We start from the raw sequence: 19,169 nt of genomic DNA on the forward strand, positions 1-19,169 counted from the left end.
CATCAACTAAACATGAGCATGATCCACACAAAGAAGCTATGAAGGAAAACAGGGCAAAGCGTAAAATGTAAACGCAAGGATTTTCACATGTTCATCATTGAAAAATAAATTCTGCACCCATGTCAGTAAAAAGGGGATATTAAACACCTTTATCCGTTGCAGTCTTTATATGTCCAAAACAAATCTGGTCTTTCGACCTTGAGGACGTTCACCCTCACATCAGCCAGCAACAGACAGGCCTGGACCTGATTTGTTCATCCAAAGTGGGTCTGATGATCACATGACACAGAGGCCTACATTCAGTGGCCCAGTTTCACAGTCAGACTTCATCTCCACCCTCAATTTATTGTCTGTGGTCCTCTGTGAAATCTGTCACAACTTCTCACTCCGTGACCCTGAATTTGCAATGATGTTATAATTTTTCTGATTTCTCTGTTTGGGTCCCGGGTTTCACCGAGGCTAACCTCCTTTCTTGGAAAATCAAAGCCATAGGAGTTTTTTTTTTTTCTTTCTTTCTTTTTTTTTCAGGTTGACACAGACTTTTATTTCAGTCATGCTGTTTTTCACAAAAGCATAAGCCTGTCAGCACAACTCCTTCATCCCCATTTGCAGTGCCTCTTACCTCTGAACGTTTCCCACCGACACATAGATGTGCTACTCCTGCCAGGTGCATCTAATCCGGTATGATTTTTGTTAAAATCAGGTTTATGGAAATCTTCCCAGCACTCGCACCCAGATTATTCTGTTAATATTCTGGTCTATTAACACACATTGTTGCACAAATTAAAACATTAAAAACTTACAAACTTTTGACTTCAGCTTGAAGTAACATTTTGGTGGGGGGGAATATATGTGTTTATTACAATTTCAGATCACAATCAGCTGAGTGAAGAAGTGGTGGTTTATTGACTTATTGCCAGAAACAAATCAATCAACAGATGAAACATTTATTTGAGGTATATGTACGACTCAGAAGAAATCATGTTAAATAATAAACAAGTGGTGGAATATCATATTCTTTCCAATAAAACACACTGTTTTGAAAGTCAATGTATGAAATACATGTTGTAAAGCATATGTGAGAAAGAAAGTTGGAGCATTGAGTTCAATATTGCCGCTGAGCATAACAGCATCAACTCAGAGTCAAATGCCTGAATCTCACACTCGATGCACAAGAGGTGACAGACCCTGTGTATGTCTAATGACAAATTGAGCATAAAGTGATTGTCAGCTTTCACTCAGATTTGCAGTGATTAAGACAAGTTGAGCAACTACTATAACGCTGGCAAAGCTGGTCAAACGTGAGGCAGCAGAAAATTCCGCCATAGTCACAGATGGTGAATAACACTTTGCTGATAATGAGCGAAAAGAAAACCACTGATCAACTTTCAATCAGCTGAACGTCTGATTAACATGAACTACTTTGTAGCCGTGCGTAGTATTGGACCACAATCCCACAACAGTTCAGCTCAACAGTGTTGGAGTGCTGTCATTATCCACAATGGCCAATGATTTTGCCCCATCATTAGCTTCCTGTGTTAACGATTTTGTGCCTGCACCATCCAAAACATGCTAACACTCCACCGGGCTGAGCATTGCTACTGAGCGCTATAATTGCTGTTTTAGCTAATTGGGCACTACAGCTAAAAGCTTTTCTTCCAGCTCTGCATCATTTGTGACGTAGAGGATATCTGCCTTACTCTTCTGTGTTACCAGCTGTTTTATTCAGTCATAGTTTCTATGAGCAGCGTCGTGTCACTCCCGTCTATCATTGTCTCCAGTCCTTCTGTCCACATATCTATCTTTGTCGTCGTCTCAAAGGCTCATCCCTCTGCCCAGCTAAATGAGATTTTAAGGTCATTAACTGATCCAGGCTATTATACTAATGCACCAGGGGTGTTCCAGATTTGATAAATGATTGGGAAGAGATAATGAGACTTATATAGACATGTAGTATTAGCAGCGACACAGGGAGAGATGGAGGAGCAGACGAAGAACAAAAGAGGTTTTTCTTTCCTCTGTCGATGGGGAAACCAAAAAAAAAACATGTTTGTCATCAGGCTTATTTACGAACACGTTGCCTGACTGGACAGTTGTTCGCAGCTGGAGTGCATTGCTTAATAAAATGCGGCAGTACAGTGTGTGCGTGCATGTGTCTGTGTGTTTTCGTCCAGTCTGGCAGCACTCTAAGTCTGCAGACAGGCCGCTCTTTGTGCCGAGTCTGATGTCATAATTTGCCTGACGTATGCTTGCCAACAGGAACGTTTAGTCAGGAAAGCACATGCCTCTGTGTTCGTGTGTTCATGTTCGTGTGTGTGTGTGTGTGTGTGTGTGTGTGTGTGTGTGTGTGTGTGTGTGTGTGTGTGTGTGTGTGTGTGTGTGTGTGTGTGTGTGTGTGTGTGTGTGTGTGTGTGCAAGTATATGCTTGTGAATTCTCATCACGACCCTCATTCAGACGGCGCTTTCTTGATGGATGGTTGTCTTCGGGAGCAGGAGGGAGAGGCAGGGCCATTGGGAGAGAATTAATAATGCACAGGGGTTTGGGACGGTGGCTGGGAAGGCTTGTGCTCGACAGTTGTCACACCGGTCACGGTGCTCACTGCACAACAGCCGCCGCCATGGTTTGAGTCGAGTTCAGACGCATGATCGAGAAAAGGCGAGGGAAGGCGGAAAAGATCAGAGCTCATTGGATTATGTCTGGTTAAGTTGGAATGCGCCATTCTGGATGAGTAGATTAAAAGATCATTAAGAAGCAATGGGTGATTACGGGAGTGAAAATTGCAGAAGGCCCTGGTGGAAAATAACGTGCCATTTCAACCCTTTTCAGGTTATACATGTACGCCAGCAAAGACAAAGCACAGACCGCTTTCATTAATATGAATGGAAAAAAAGCGCACTTGGCATCTGTGCCTCTGTCTGTCTCACTCTTTCTTTCTGTTTTTTTGTACCTCTCTCTTTTCCTCTGCCCTTGTTGTGGGTGTATGAGAAGAATTCTGCCACAGGTTTTATTCACTTGAAATCCACAGACACATCTTTCACTGAGCTGCCAAAGTACCACAGGCAAAAAGAACGATGACCGTCTGTGTGAGGTCGTCACTGTAATACAGTCTCACAGCACACACACACACACACACACCCACACACACACACACACACACACACACACACACACACACACACACACACACACACACACACACACACACACACACACACACACAAAGAAAAAGTGAGTTAGTGACTTGAAATAATGAGACCAGAGTGTCCACATACGGTTGTAAGTCCATCATAGTTTTCACAGTAACAAAATGAAACATAAAGTTATTTAGCATTTCCACTGAATTAGGCGATGTTAGAAAAGCACAATTTTTGACAGTTATTACGTTTAATATGAAAGGAGTATATAACTGTTCTCAGAGGGGGAAAAAAATATTAGGAAGCTAAAAGAGCACAACTTTTGTAATGAAGCATCAGCTCATCAAGCTGCATTGACATATTATGTGATATGAGCAATTGGACAGGATGAAGACCACCTGAAAGGGGTATTTTATAATTCCTGTTTTACCATTACTTCTCAGAAAAGAGAAGAAGGAATAAAGCAATGCACAGGGAAAACATATCATCTAAAAATACATGTACGTATTTTGCACACACAGTTAACCCAGAAAAACCTGGGCATTAACCATGTGTCAGTAGTTTTGGAAATGGTGAGCAGAAGTTGTAAGACAGCTCCGGCAAAAGTGCTGCAAGATAAACAGGAGAGACAAGTTTCTACACACAAACCTTTTACATTTTAAACAATGCCGACTGGTCATGAGATAATTTTTGTTCTATTCCTAGATATTTAAGAATTTTTTCTTTTTTTAATTTATGTGAATTGGTATGAGAAAAGGGTTACAATAAAATTAGTAATGTTCTTGTTCTTGACATTGCATATCAACATTTTTTCTTTAAAAAAAAAAAAATTGTTAGATTTTAATTATAAAAAAATGTTAATTGCTTTGGTGAGTTTATGCTGGAAAAACAAGCACACTTGTTTGTGTATGTAAGGGTGGTGAGTGATTTATGTCACTCAGTTATGACTTATAAATAGTCAGTGGAGATCCCTTAAATATTTGGGATCATGATGAGACACACACTCTAAACATAAATATAATGTGCTGATTTACCACTGACTGGGAGGCATCAGTACTACATAGATGATACGTGTCCATAACACATGTAACTAAAATATTAAAACCTGCAATGAGCCAATTGACTACTGTTTCTTTCCAAGATCAGCGAAATAATAAAAATATAAATTAATTACTTAATACACATCTAACATAAGTCTAGGTTTTGTTAGAGTGCAGGTCCACTTTGAGAATTTCAATATTTCTAGAAACCAAGTTGTAAACTTCTTAGACAAATAAAGTGGCAATATCTGTAATATCTGCACGCACACACACACACACACACACACACAGTATAGAGGACAGCCAGGGAAAAAGAGAAAGAGTAGAAATGAATGTCTTACCTGCAAGTCTTTCCTCCAGTTTTAGCAGTTTGATGGCTCCTGGTCAGCCAACATGGCACCCTGCTCTTTTGCTGCAGAATTATTCCGGTGGTCGTTAAATTCGCCTTCACAAAGTAAAACTAATGACTTTCACTTTCTCAGTCAGCCGTCAGGTAACTTTTTAAATTCAAACTTTCTGCCTTAATGTATTATTCCACTGCGCCCAGGGACGCTGCACATCCTGCTGCTCCGGTGAGAGTGAAAAACGAAACAAAACCGGAAGTAAACAAAACTCATTACGTTACTTTTTTTTAAAAACAAATTAAACAAACCAATTAATTATATTAACGCGTTATTTTCGACAGCACTAAAACAAACACATCACACCCACATAAATCCACATTGCAAAGTTCAATCTATTAGATAAGAAGCATTAGCAATCATTATAAATAGTGTCACATGGTACTTTAATATTTTCTCTCTAATATCAACTCTTGTTTTCATATCCGTTGATGACATAGTGAGTTCATGAGAATTTCTCTTTCCTTTCCCTCTTCCCATCTGTGGTCCAAAAACAAAAGAACAAAAAGACACTTTAATACTCAGTGACTGAACATAAGTTATTAATACTGATTTGCTATATAGCACCCTTCACCCCCGAAAAATAGAGCCCATGAAAATCCAATATTTACTTTTGGTTTTCACTGTTGGTCATTTTTATGAAAGCTGTGGCCATTTAATACCTCAAGATATGGTTCAAAAGTCAAAAGTCACAATTAGAATAAGATTCAAGTTGTGTGCAAGTACTGCTCACAATAGTTTTTGTTTTCACATTTGTACACATGCACGTCTTGTCTTGCTTCGTCTTGTCTGCCCTGTTAACTAAAATATGAACAATAATCATCCACAACATGCAATTACTAAAGAAAGATAATTGTGGTGAATAAGTTTGTGTCAGTGTGCATTTATAATTGTAAATATACTGTATATCTGTTTTAATAAATTCAGGGATTTATAGGTGTAGATTACTCATAAGGTATATGTACGTTCATCTAATTTAGGTGAAAATGTTTTATGAAGACTTACCAAAACAACATATGAATTTGTAATGTAGCTTTGAACAAAATTAATAAAAAAAACTTTTGTTTAGAGCAACATCCTGGAAAGCAGAAACATAGAAGAGACAGGAGATAAAACCAGAGGACCAGAAGATAGAGCAAAAGAGGGAGCGCATTAGAGACCGATGCAGGTAGTCAGTTATCATATTAACGTCTGGGTGGAGGACCAGCAGAGAGGTAAAGGCAGAACAGAGTCAAATTAAGTCGAGTCTGGTAGTCACATACTTTAGCCAGAGGGACCACTGCTGCGGATCAGGCAGACTCAGCATTAACCGGTACTGACACTGTTTAGACAGTGGAGAACACAGCTGAGAGAACAGGCAGAAGAGCGGCCTCGACATTAGCATCATAGCCAGTGATTGGCAGGGACCTCACGCTTGTTCATGATCACATTATACAGGCGATGTACCAACACAGGTTGCATCGCCACGTGTATAATGTCACTTGTGATAAAAGAACAACGGGTAGGAAAGTGTCAGGGGGCTTTTCTGAATGCAGCTGATAAAACAAAAAATGATTTGGATTCTGTTCTTATACTCATCTCGATAATACATTCATTGTTTGTTTACAAGGAAGCAAATACATATTTCAGACACATGATGAAGAGACTTCTATTGACTTTGTTGATTTCTGTCGTATAATTAAATCATTGTACAGTGTTACTTCATCTGACGAAATGAAACTAACTTCTTTAAAATCTTCTGTGAATGCACTCCTATAAATTGTCTGATTATTCTATTTGTGTGTACATATCCACACACTAGATGCTTTTATTTATTTTGAAATAAAAATTAGACAATTTATAGAAATTAAAGAGAGCCTCAGGTTATGACAGAAAAAAGTTGGAGTCTCTCTCTCTCTCTCAGCTTGTTTCTCTCTCTCTCTCTCCAGATATATATATATATATATATATATATATATATATATATATATATAAATTCCCCTCTCGCCCTCCGCGGGCGGTCACCTGTTTTTCTATTCCAAGCTCGGGTCCTCTACCAGAGGCCTGGGAGCTTGAGGGTCCTGCGCAGTATCTTTGCTGTTCCAAGTAGTGCACTTTTCTGGACTGAGATGTCCGAGGTTGTTCCAGGGATCTTCTGTAGCCACTCCTCCAGTTTGGGGGTTACTGCCCCGAGTGCTCCGATTACCACGGGCACTACTGTCACCTTCACCTTCCAATCCCTCTCCAGCTCCTCTCTGAGCCCTTGGTATTTCTCAAGTTGTCTGCTATTGTTCCTTCTGGGAGTGAGACCCCTTCAGTGTGGACTACCTTGCCTCGCTTTGTCAGCATCCTACTACATTTCTCGAGCCCGAATGACATCCCAATGTCATTGCTGTAGATCCTGGTGGTGTGGATCAGGGAGTCTATGTCCAATTCACTCTTGACGTACAGCTTGATGTCATTGATGTAGAAGAGGTGACTGATCGTGGCCCCATTCCTGAGTCGGTATCCGTAGCCAGTCTTGTTGATTATTTGGCTTAGGGGGTTCAGACCTATGCAGAACAGCAGTGGGGACAGAGCATCACCTTGGTATATGCCACATTTGATGGACACTTGTGCAAGTGGCTTACCATTGGCCTCGAGGGTGGTTTTCCACAACCTCATCGAGTTTGCAACGAACGCTCTTAGAGTCCTGTTGATGTTGTACAGCTCCAAGCATTCAGTGATCCATGTGTGTGGCATCGAGTCGTAGGCTTTCTTGTAATCAATCCAGGCAGTGCACAGGTTGGTATTACGGGACCTGCAACAGTCTTGGGCGACTGTTCTGTCAACTAGGAGCTGGTGTTTGGCTCCTTTGGTATCTCTACCAATGCCCTTCTGTGCTTTTCTCATGTATTGATCCATGTGCCCTCTTATCTTAGCCGCGATGATGCCTGACATGAGCTTCCATGTTGTGGAGAGGCAGGTTATTGGCCGATAGTTGGATGGGACTGCACCTTTGGTGGGATCCTTCAGGATCAGGATAGCTCGCCTTTCGGTTAGCCATTCTGGGTGAGTCCCATCTCTGAGCAGCTGGTTCATTTGTGCTGCCAGGCGCTCATGGAGAGCTGTGAGTTTCTTTAGCCAGTAGGCCTGGATCATGTCAGGGCCTGGTGCTGTCCAGTCTTTCATACCTGAGACTCTTTCTTGGATGTCTGCCGCTGTGATGGTAACTGGATTCTGTTCAGGGATGTTGCTGTGCCTCTCAGAGACACCAGCCATTGAGCACTGATGTTATGTGCTGCCTCCTTTTCCCGTATGCTTTTCCAGTACCTTTCAGTTTCCAGCCTTGGTGGGTCTACTCTGCTGTTATTACCCTGCCACAGAGCGTACACTTTCACAGGTTGCATTGCGAACAGCCTGTTTATTCGCCTGGCTTCAATGTCTTTCATGTACCTCTTTAGGCAGCTGGCCAAGTCTTTGTTTGGCAGTTTCGAGTGTTTCAGATATGGGCATCTGGGTGTACCTCTTGGGTAACGGTCTTTTCATTGCACCTCTCTGGGCCTCTGTCAGTTGACTCACTTCTCTCCGTGCTGGCTTGATGTTTGCCTCCAGCCGTCTTTTCCATGGTTGGTATTGTTTCTCATGGTTGCTCTTATAGCCAAGCATCTCTAGGATCACTGCTGCTGAAGTGTATATCAGCTCATTGGTTTCAGTGATTGTTGTGGTTGGGATTGCTCTAACTGCTGCATTCACAGTTTCCAGGAGACTTTCTGAAGGTACTTCACTTAGCCGTTGCAATCGGTGTCGGGGTTGCCTTGTGTTCATTCTCGCCATGATCTTATCTTTCAGGTCAGCCGCTGCCTTGCTCAGCGCTGTTGGTTCCGCACTGATTGGGGTTCCGTTCCCAATCTCTGGTTGGGAAGTTGGTATATTCTCCCCTCTGACCTGGTGTCCGAGCTCCCCCTTACCCCAGCATTCGTGTTGTACCGCTTCAATCTCAAGCTGTGATAGCAGTTGCCGTTTGTGGATGTTGGAACACTGAGTTACTAGTTGTTTCGCGGTCAACTGTGACTGTGGGTTTGGAAGTAACCATTCAGCCCACATCCTTTTCATGTAACCCCTCTGACTAGGAATACTTGAGTAGTAGCATTTCAACAGAGCCTTGTTCTCGCATCTCGTCCATCTGTGCTTTGTTCCAGTAGCCCATTTGTCATCAAGGTGCTCTGGTTCCCCAGCACCTGACGCAGACCTTGTTTGGCCTGCGACGTCTGAGCCGGCATCTCATTGCATTCATTTTCACTCATGGTATGAGGTAGGCAGTAGCGTGAAGGGTCTTGCCCAAGGACCCACACTGGATGCTGTTAATTGCTCAGTGCCCCAAGTGGGAATTGAACCAGGGTCTCCCATGTACCAGTCCGTTGCCTTGCCACCTGAGCTGGATAGCTCAGGTGGCAAGGCAACGGACTGGTACATGGGAGACCCTATATATATATATATATATATATGAGACACACTATATGAGACACACACACACACACACACAAATGGCTGGAGTTGACATGCTTGAGTCGAGTCACCCAGAGGGAATGTAGCCTGGAAATCAAAAGACATTAACCAATTAGCACTGATCAATAGTCACAGCCAAACAGGGATGAGCCAGACTCAGAGCATTGTTAATGTGTGCCTCGAGGCCAGTCGGCAGGGTGGGAATACTACTGCCTTCTGCTCTCAGCCAATGAAAATGCTGGAGGAACTCTTGACATTCTGCTGCTTTCCAATGCAAAGTCCCTCTCCCCCTGTAGCTAGGCAGAACTGGCTGCACAAGGAAAATTAAAAAAAAAAAAAAAACAGAGGGAGAGATGGAGTGAGACAAGGAGATGAAAGGAGAGAAAGAGCAGAGAGGTGATAGGAATTAAAGAAGAGTGGGAGAGTCAATGTGTTAGGTTGTGAAAGCAGGTGTCATAGTGGGCCACAGTGAGCAGCAGGTAATCTCACTGAGATAAGCAGTAGCGTGACAGCCAACCTTTAATTCCCCATGGGAGGTGATATGGTGGAGTTTTCCCAGGGTTGGTGTTCCTATCCCATTGGAAATAGATTCTTGCAGAGTGGTAATAGGAAGAGACAGGTTGTGGATGCATATTGATATGCTAGATTGAAGCAGGAGAAGAAGAAAGAGTGAAGTCGACAAAGGATCTGGGATAGTACTTGAGTTTTTTTTTTCACATTCTGCATACATGTTTGAACAGACACAGATCACAGCGGGCACCTCTGTGCTTGCACTGCTCTGTATTCATGATGAAGAGAGCCAATATCAGCATGGCGTTCGGGATGTATGGAGGATTGAGGCGAAAGACACAGAATGAAGGAGGAAGAGAGAGTAAAAAAGGAGGCGAAGATATTTGAGATATTACACCTATCCGGGGGACTGTTCAGTGGAGCAGGCATTATGAGAGTGTAAATTACATTCTTTCCTTCTCCCTTTGGGTTGCCGGCTACTGGACGAATATAATCACCCCCCAGCAGCTACTCACTCTCACCCCACAGTCTATAGACACTAGTATAATATTAGATCGTCACACTGTGTGTGTGTCTGTGTGTGTGTGTGTGTTTACTGTCACAGATGTCTCCAATCATGTATCGATCCAGCATCAGTTCACCAGCACATTCTTTTCTGAAATGATGTCAAATATTGACACTAAACTCATTTGTCTCAATTGCGAGGAGATCAATGGTGATTCATGAGGCTTTGTAAAGCACCCAGCAGCAAGCTGGCCAGCCTCAGAGGTTGTTGTGGTATGGAGAAGACAAAGGAGGTCTTCTAATTGATATTCCTGCAGTGATTCTTCTTTCGGGGTTCAAACAGCTGCAACAGTTCAAATAGTGATTTTTGCCTTTTCTTGAGTTTATTTTTCACTTAAAGACAGATATGCAACCTCTTGAACTTCTGCTTTATTTTTATTTGAGGTGTATGTCTTCCAAATGAAAATGATTACTTCCAATGAACCGAGTAAATATTTTACAAAAACAAAAACACAATATCTCTAAATATTAAATATAGAGATATAGGTAGATATATTTGCTTATTTTCTAACCAGAGGCCATTTTTGCTGGGTGCAACTATCTAGTTGCACACTGAAAGGCAGTAAGATAGGTCTGCTTTCATGATCACTGTCCTTCCCTTAATTGAAAACCTCTAATATTGTCTTTGTCTATATTTTGAAACACAGAGAAACAGCAGAGAAAGACAGCAAGTCCTATTTATCTCTGAGCTTGGAAATAATTTGTCCCTCTGAGAGACCTTGGGAATATAGGAATGGCAAATGCATACCTCAGATCATAAAAGAAAACAAAAGAAAACAAAAAAAAAACAACACAACTGATTGGCCTTCTTTACGATAAACCGCATGGCAGGCCCAGATGTCAGGGATGTTAGGTCAGCGTCTGCTTAATGAGAGGGCAGCAACTTGAGTCAAGGCTCATTACTTCTTTAGATTAGGCTGCAGTTAAATGAAACACCATTCTAATTCACCACTTTGTGTGTCTCTGTCCTCCACTTCCCTCCCACTTGCTTGTCTCCTCCCACTGTCCTCTTCCCCCTTGCACCACCAGGGCCGTTGTTCCAGAGAGAACTGCAAGTACCTGCATCCTCCTCCTCACCTAAAGACCCAGCTGGAAATCAATGGCAGGAACAACCTCATCCAACAAAAGAATATGGTCATGCTGGCCCAGCAAATGCAGCTTGCCAACGCCATGATGCCCGGCACGCAGCTACAGCCCGTGGTGAGTAAACACAAGCAGTAAATGTAAATAATGTGTGAGAAATACTAATATAGCAATACCAAAAGAAGCCTTCACTCACTACTATTATATGCAAACACAGAGAGTTAGTTGTTGGTTCATCTGAGACAAGCTGGTTATGTGAAAGTAACACATTTAAGACACTCACATTACACTATTTAAGCAGCATTTCTAAGCTTATCATATGGATTCATCCATTGTTCTCTCCCATTTAACTCACCTGGATATATTGAGAGCATTTTACTGAAGAATTTAATACAGGTAAATTCAGTTTAATCTTTTTTGGGGGGGATTTGAGTACAATTTGACAAGAGCTAAACTTGAGACAAATATTCAGTACTCTTCCCACCTTTGATATAAACAAAACTGAATTAAGGTGTATTACTCAATGAACAAATATTTAATCTGTTCTATTCATTTGAGAGTCATAACATTTCCACATCTCAGTAATCACCACATACAAAACAAATACAGGAGATATAATATATGATATATAATTTTTTTTTTTTTTAAATGGAAGTTCATTCATTATCAGCCACATAATGATCATGAGCAGTTTTTCCCCACTTGGGACCTGATCTACTAATGAGCTGTGTATAAAAACAGGCACTAATATGTGTAAGCTGATCTACACACTATTATTTTAGCATGTTGGCCTTTGTGATATATGGGTATCGACTATTTGCTCCAGATTTCATAATACTGTGAAGAAATCATTCTAATACATTAATGTACAACATACAAAATAATGAACATTTGCTGAAAAAGTGATTGTTTCTGTTTTCACCATATCTGAGAATGTGAACATGTAGGTTAAACCTTCAGCTATTATTAAGAGGAGAGACTGAATGTATTGATATCACAATAGGGATGCATTTGTGATAAATTGTTCAGACATTGTGAAAACCATAAACCATAAAGGAGGAAATATGGAAAACTGCCCAATGGATAAAATGTTGTTTAGGCTGTCACTTTGCTATGGTTGTGAGAGGGGGAGTCTGGGTTCATTGAAATGGTTCAGTAAATCCCAGGTCATAGACTTTTTTTTTAAAACAAACTTACAGGGCAATGGGAAAAACAAGATCAGTAACCATTGGTTCTAGGGCATGTGTTAATTCAAGGCAATACTAAGTGTGATTATATCACACCCCTAAAATCCTCCCAGACAAATGCAGTCATTTGCGATAGAAACACAGCTCTGTGACTCCACTGCATGCTCCAAGAATCTTCAAGGTGATCACTGGAGTCCCATGAATCCTCCCATGTCCAGTCCATGACACCTTGCTGTGTCGGTGAGACCTGCCAGTCAGGCTTGTTCCTTTGTCTCTCCTTTGGTCCGTTGGTGTTTAAGTGAGAGCAGCAAATTGAAATCGTCTCATGGTTTTCCAAAGAGTTTGAGATGCCGCACACTTGGGGTCACACATGCACGTGCCCACTTAGCTCATGGCTTATCACCCTTATCTGGGACAGAAGGGCTCAGCAAGTGAAGAGAGCAACAGAGAAACCATGAAAGGGTTTAGAGAAGAAATAGATCTCCCTGGGACTGTAAAGATTCCCCTTTCTGTTTGTGTCATGGAGAGAGGGAAAGTCGGGCGAAAGAGAGGAGGAGGAAGACAGGCTGACAGAGAAGGACACAGAAGAAGAAAGGGGGAACTGAACGTGGCAGGAAGAGATAAATGGACAGGGTGTAGACAGGTAGAGAAAGTGAAGGAGATAGGACGAAAGCGGGAAAGAGAGATGGCTTCAGACCTACTCTACAAAGAAGAGTCAAGAAAACAGATCACGTTGTGTGCAAATGGAACAAAGGCCAAGGCTTTCCAGGAATCAGATGTGCTTCCTTTTCCTTCCCTTGTGTCTGTAGCTTAGTTTCTGCCCTCATTTTTGGAATATCTATCATTCTGTGTCCACAGCTGTCACTCCTAAATTACTTTGGGTAGAAAAAGTGCTTTAATTTTACACACAAAACTGTGAAGTGATTAGGTTCTATTACATCAGGCTGTGAAGGATGCATTTTTATTATAGAACCAATGTCAGTAGACAGTCGACATTATAGTTATATCAGTCTTGGGCACTCACTAGTTCATTTAGTCATGGAAAGCGTGTTTATTAGACATTTTTATGCCTACAATGTTTGTTGCATTGTTTTGGCTGCAGATATTGATCTTACAGACATGTTTTTCAGTTGCTTTTGATGAACCTGAAGCTGTAGATAAGGCTAGTGATGTAACAGATGTAGTCAATAGTGTTAATTTAATTTGCGTTTACAACTATGTTTAACCATAAATATTGTGCTGGATGCAGTCCAACACCATACACAGACTTTTATTAATTTTTTTACGTTTTGCATACTGCATTATGTTATTGAACTATTTTCTTTTGCTGCTTCTTTGATCTTTGATTCGCTTAAAAACATGTTCACGGACGGATGCTTCAGCCGATGAACGTTCTTGGAGAAATTAGTTTTCAATATTTCCTCTGAAGGCTGTGATCAGGCTTGCTGCTATGACAAACACACATAAAACTGTGGCAAAATAGAATTGAATAGAATAGAATAGAATAGAATAGAATAGAACTTTATTCCTCCCCAGGTGGAAACACAAACTTACAACAGCTCATGGTAAAAAGGTGCAGAAATTATCAAAATTAAAGAATTAAAATATGTAAAATAACTATTAATAACTATTTAAAACAAAACACCCTCTGCTCTGCTGCAGCACAAACAGCAGACAGTAGGAAGGCATTGAGATGTTTTTTTTTTTCTCTGTCACTGCTGTGTAAGCTGTGCCTCAGTTTAACACAACCCACACATTTGATTTAACAGTTTATAACATATTGCAATCATGAATTAGAAGAGGAATCTGCAGAGTCATATCAGCACTGGGAGTAATTGAAAGCCAACAGAAGAGGCGTTCCAAAAAAGGCCATAAGCAAGGTCACAAAATCTTTGCAGGATGACTTCACTGCATTGTTAAAACATCACGACTCTGAATGTTTTTCAGTGACATCATGCATATCCCATTCCATCCTTGAGCAGTGAATATTTCAGACTGAGACAGGAACACATGGAGAAAGGCTTTTTCACAGCACCTTGTGATAGGAGATGATTCTCCAGACATTCCAGAGAGCCGTCCTGAGTGAATTAGAGAGTCCGCACCATTATTCCTGTTTTCTGAGTCATCAGCAGTGAGGAGGAGTGTTGAGGAAGAATGTAGATGTCCTGCCCTGACTGCCACTGCTCTATTACTCACTGCTTCCTGCTGGCAGGGGCTCAAGAGACAATCCTCAGACTAGAGTTGAGGTCAGGAACGTGCAGGGAAAAAACTGGCAGTGTTCTAAGTCAGCGAGCATGCTCCTCAGCATCCCTTTTTGAGAAGGGCAATGGAGGTGGTATCAAGGATGTTTCCTTCACTGGACTTCTATACCCTGAAAAACGAAGTTCATTGTCATACAGCAAAGCCCCTCTCCCTCCTCACATGCACATACAGCTTGATAAGCCTCTTTATTTTTACCGCCATCAAGGGATGCTTTTTGTGATAAAAAGAAAAAGAAAAAGAAAAAAGAATTGGAGATTTATTTTCACAACATGTGGGATGATCTGTGTTTCAGGTGCACCAGTTACAGATACTTGCATTGGCTTTCTCTTTCCAAGAAAAAGCTTTTAAAGCCACTTTCCCACTGACCTGTCAAACCACTAATTTTAAGCCTATGCTTGGGTGGGTGCGGGACTTCTCCAAATGTGTTCAATCCGCATTGAATTGAGTGTTCAGTCCACTCTGGTGTCTGGGTTGGACTCTGATTGGCAGCTTTATAGAAAGCAAATGCAGTATATGTTGACCCAGCTCAATCAGACGAGAAAACGTAATTGTATTTTTACAACGATTGTCAATGGAATCAGCCACAAAGAAGGGCGAAGTAGATTGTGTTGAAAATTCAACAAAATGGTATTGAACTCACACAGAGATGAGAAAGCTTCTGCTGATTCATGGGAAGGAGAAAATTTGTTATGGAGACCATAACTTGACCTTTGTTTACCTCTCTGTGTTGTGTTGCCTTGGTGATGATGTCACTAACATGAAGACATCAAAACTCCTGTACCAGTTAGAGTCTTGTGATTTGAACCTGGCCGTTAATGTGAAATATGTCAAACGCAGATGCGTCACAGAATCAAGCCCATTTCAGGACTAGGAGTTACTGGTCAGTTTCATGACTTTCAACACTCAACAAATGTACTTCATTGCTGATGAGTCAACTATGTAATAATGCATAAAATATGGAATTCAACTAAAATTAGGTGGTGTGTGTCAAAGGTTTTCTTTCACTCTCGTTGTATGATGTCATAAATATGAAAGCCTGAGAAGACATCCATTTAACCTTTTTGTTTGCTGTAGAAGTGGTTTGTTTTGTTGTTTTCAATACTTTTCGAGGGGGATCTTTCCTTTGAAAAAAAAACTATTCAGCAGACGTAGGCACGTGTAGACAGAAGGGTGGTGATCCCCCCCAATCCTTTCCAGCAAGTCACACTCTGCTACTATCTGTATGAACTCCATTGCACCGTGTGATCAGTTTGAGTTGGTGACACTCAGCCTTCTGTGTGTTAGTATAAACAGCATTTATGAAAGAACGCCTTATTTTTCTTCAAATATGACTCCATCTGTGCATGTACACAGCTACCATTCTCATAAAACTTTTGCTGTCGACAGTTGTTTTTACAAAAGGTATTTTGAATAGAAGTGTTTTGGAAGTTGAATATTTAACATTTTATATAGGAACTGTTTGAGAGTTAATTTTGCAATATTTAATTAACTCTCTCTTTTGCGTTACATGTTCCCACAGCCCATGTTTTCAGTCACACCCAGCCTTGCAACAAACGCCAATGCTGCTGCAGCAGCAGCTGCTGCGTTCAACCCCTACCTTGGCCCTGTGTCGCCCGGCCTGATGACTGCTGACATCTTGCCCAGTGCCCCGGTACTGGTCACCAGCAACCCCAATGTCCCCGTACCTGCTGCTGCTGCTGCTGCTGCACAGAAACTCATGAGGACAGACAGACTGGAGGTGAGAGACGCATACATTCACACACTAAAGAGCAGGGATAAATGCAGAATGTATGACCAGACAAGCCCATTCATACAACAATGATCACACAGATGGGAGGATTTACATAATTATTTTGTCACTTCCATATCAGTAGCAGATTAAATAATAGATTACCCACCCATGACATGCACACAGATTGGGCTTTGAAACATGGGCTGTGCCCATTAGAATATTAAAGTCATGTCTTCGAAAGTCGTTTTCAGACATTTTGTGTTTGTAGACTTTAATTATGTATCTGGTACACAGATTCTGTTACATTTCATTACCATAATACAGTCATTACACAGACTTAAGCAAAGAGAAAGAGACATTAATGAGAGTATCTCTCTGCAAACATTAATGTTGTCAGTCGCATTAACAAGCAGGAGACAACATTGTCTGGCAAAGGACCAAGTTATAGTTTACAAATGTGTCGTTTTCAGAAAAATCTTTACATCGTCAGTGTAAGCAATTACTCATTTGAAACCTGATGAGCCCCCTCCTCTGACTGTGCTCATAAAATCATTAATTGGACAGTAAGTCAATCTCATCCATTATGTAGCTCCACCCGAGAAACACTCGCAGCAGAATAATGGGGAAATCGTTTGGAAGCAGGCAGGAGGCGTCCGGGAATGTTAGGAAGGTTACATTTGAGATGTAATGTTGGGTCGCTGTGGAATGAATGGTGGTGAGACTGAGAAAGGCTATAGAGTCTGGACAAGTGGACGACATGACGAGCGAGGCAATGGTTCAATGACAGGAAAGAGAGATTGAGGCAGACATAGGGAATCAATTTGTAAACCTATTGTGCTCTTTAGGTTCAGTTCTGATAAAAATTATAGAAAAATGTTGATTGAATTTCATAGATAAAGTTAGGCTGCAGATAGTTGGCGCCAAAACACGAGCAGAATAAGAACATGCAGCTCTTGAACCAGATTGTGTAACCAGATATTCCACTGGCAAGAGATTGATAGCATTTGGCACCAGAGTCTGGAAAATCAACAAAGGATATGAAATATTTATGAGCCAATTGCAATGATAATCTTCAATTATTCCCCTTTAAGTATTCGAACCAAGTGGTCAAGGGCCTGCCGTGCTCAGGCTGAATGCATTGGTCAAGCTTTTTGTCCAAGAGAATGGATTTGTCAGCTCCATTTCTTCAAAACTATGTTCCCTAAAAATATCTGAGAGAAAAAGGCCAGCTATCATTTTGTTTCAAGTGCTGTCACTCAAAATAAACATAGCTAGAATTCTGTAGATCGACACACATACCAGTGAGCGGATATGCTCCAGATTGTTTTTTCTGGGCTGGGAGAAATTCCTATTTTAGAAGACAAACCTCCAGACTGCTTTCCCGAGAAAATATTTTCCAGTTGTCATCCTGCGTCTTTCTCTTGTGGAGCTACAGCAACAGTTCAAATACATAAAATAAAATCACATGTAGCTTACCTTCCAACTGTGGTGATGTAACTAGCCCAGAGAGACACCTACCATGGGGACAGAAATATGATTTACAGCCCCTTTATTTGTTCGTCAAACTAAGCACTTTCACTGATTTAACATTTTCCAATTCATAATTAATCACCATTCAAAGAAGCACACTGGTCAGACCAGGTGCTGAGAACATTGCATTGCTATCATGTAGCCCTCTATTTTTTTGCCCAATTTTTTTTCTATGCCAGCCACGCTCACCTTGTTCCCTAAAGACTGAGTCTATTTCCTCGATCCCTCGTTCTCTGTCCTTTACTCTTTAGTCATCAACCATGCTTACAATTTCCATCGCTCCCTTGTTTCCTCCCTCCCTTACCCGCCTCGCCAGCATCTGCCTGACAACAAGCCAGTCTCTCTCTCTCTTTCTCTTTCTCTCCCATTTTCTCTCTCTCTTTCGTTCTTTTTTTTAATGAAACCAGTAGCAGTTATAATGATGGTAGCAGTGTTGTGTAGATGTGCATTAATTTTTACGCGTTAGTGTGAGTGAGGGAGATTCACTGAAGATGCAGGAATATTCCTCACTCACATTGATGGGTGTTGGTGGATGATGACCTGTCATGACAGGAGACAAAGAAGGCTTATTGTGTTGATAACGATGCCGGTGGCCTTTTGTCTGGCAGCCGGTCCACCACAAATCAAATCCTTTATGCACGTATACAGTGAGACTGGTACAGTGAGACAGACGTGGTAAATGATTTGTTCTATCACAGTAACACATAGATCAATACAATGCGCCACGAAATTACATTTCATTTAGTAGAGGATATGATTTCGAACATGATCCAGGCGGCTATTGCATGGCTCTGTGTGTCAAAATCTGCTTATGGGAAGAAAAAAAAAAGCTACCTCATAATTCATGTGTGCACCCAATTTCAGTGGGTGTGTTTGTGTTTATGTCTGTCATTACATGGGTTTGTGATTACGTCAGCTTCAGCCTCCCCTGAGGGCATCCAGTCCCATTTTCCCATGAGCCCCATTGAGCCTGAGACTGAAGCGATGCGCTAACTGTCCATGCTGGTGCTGCCACCTTCTGCCCCTGCCTTGGAAAGACAACAACACAGCTCGTTTGAATAATGGATAAATGTATGATTGATGAGTCTGCAAGCGTGTGATCTGCTTATTAATGAGCAGTAATGGGTTAACATGTCATTAAGATTGGTTGTCTCTGTCTGGTACAGTGACTGTCAAGGCTCAAAATTACTGAAAAGATGGATTACCTCATCCAATGTGGAGTAAAGTGAACAAAAACTTCATTGTGTGTGGCTGTTTT

At 41.4% G+C, this 19,169-nt stretch overlaps 1 protein-coding gene across 8 annotated transcripts in view; it reads left to right on the plus strand.

The window, feature by feature from the left end:
• The window catches only part of LOC308139734 (muscleblind-like protein 1), a 65,118-nt gene that overhangs the window by 35,375 nt on the left and 10,574 nt on the right, over window positions 1–19,169 (plus strand). For all 8 annotated transcript variants that reach the window (XM_080509240.1, XM_080509239.1, XM_080509243.1 and 5 more), the window contains exons 3-4: window positions 11,147–11,317; window positions 16,169–16,387. In XM_080509240.1, coding sequence (XP_080365366.1) covers window positions 11,147–11,317; window positions 16,169–16,387 — 390 coding nt within the window. The remainder of the gene's footprint in view (window positions 1–11,146; window positions 11,318–16,168; window positions 16,388–19,169) is intronic.

The sequence above is a fragment of the Blennius ocellaris genome (assembly GCF_963422515.1).
Source record: "Blennius ocellaris genome assembly, chromosome: 2".
Taxonomy (NCBI): domain Eukaryota; kingdom Metazoa; phylum Chordata; class Actinopteri; order Blenniiformes; family Blenniidae; genus Blennius; species Blennius ocellaris.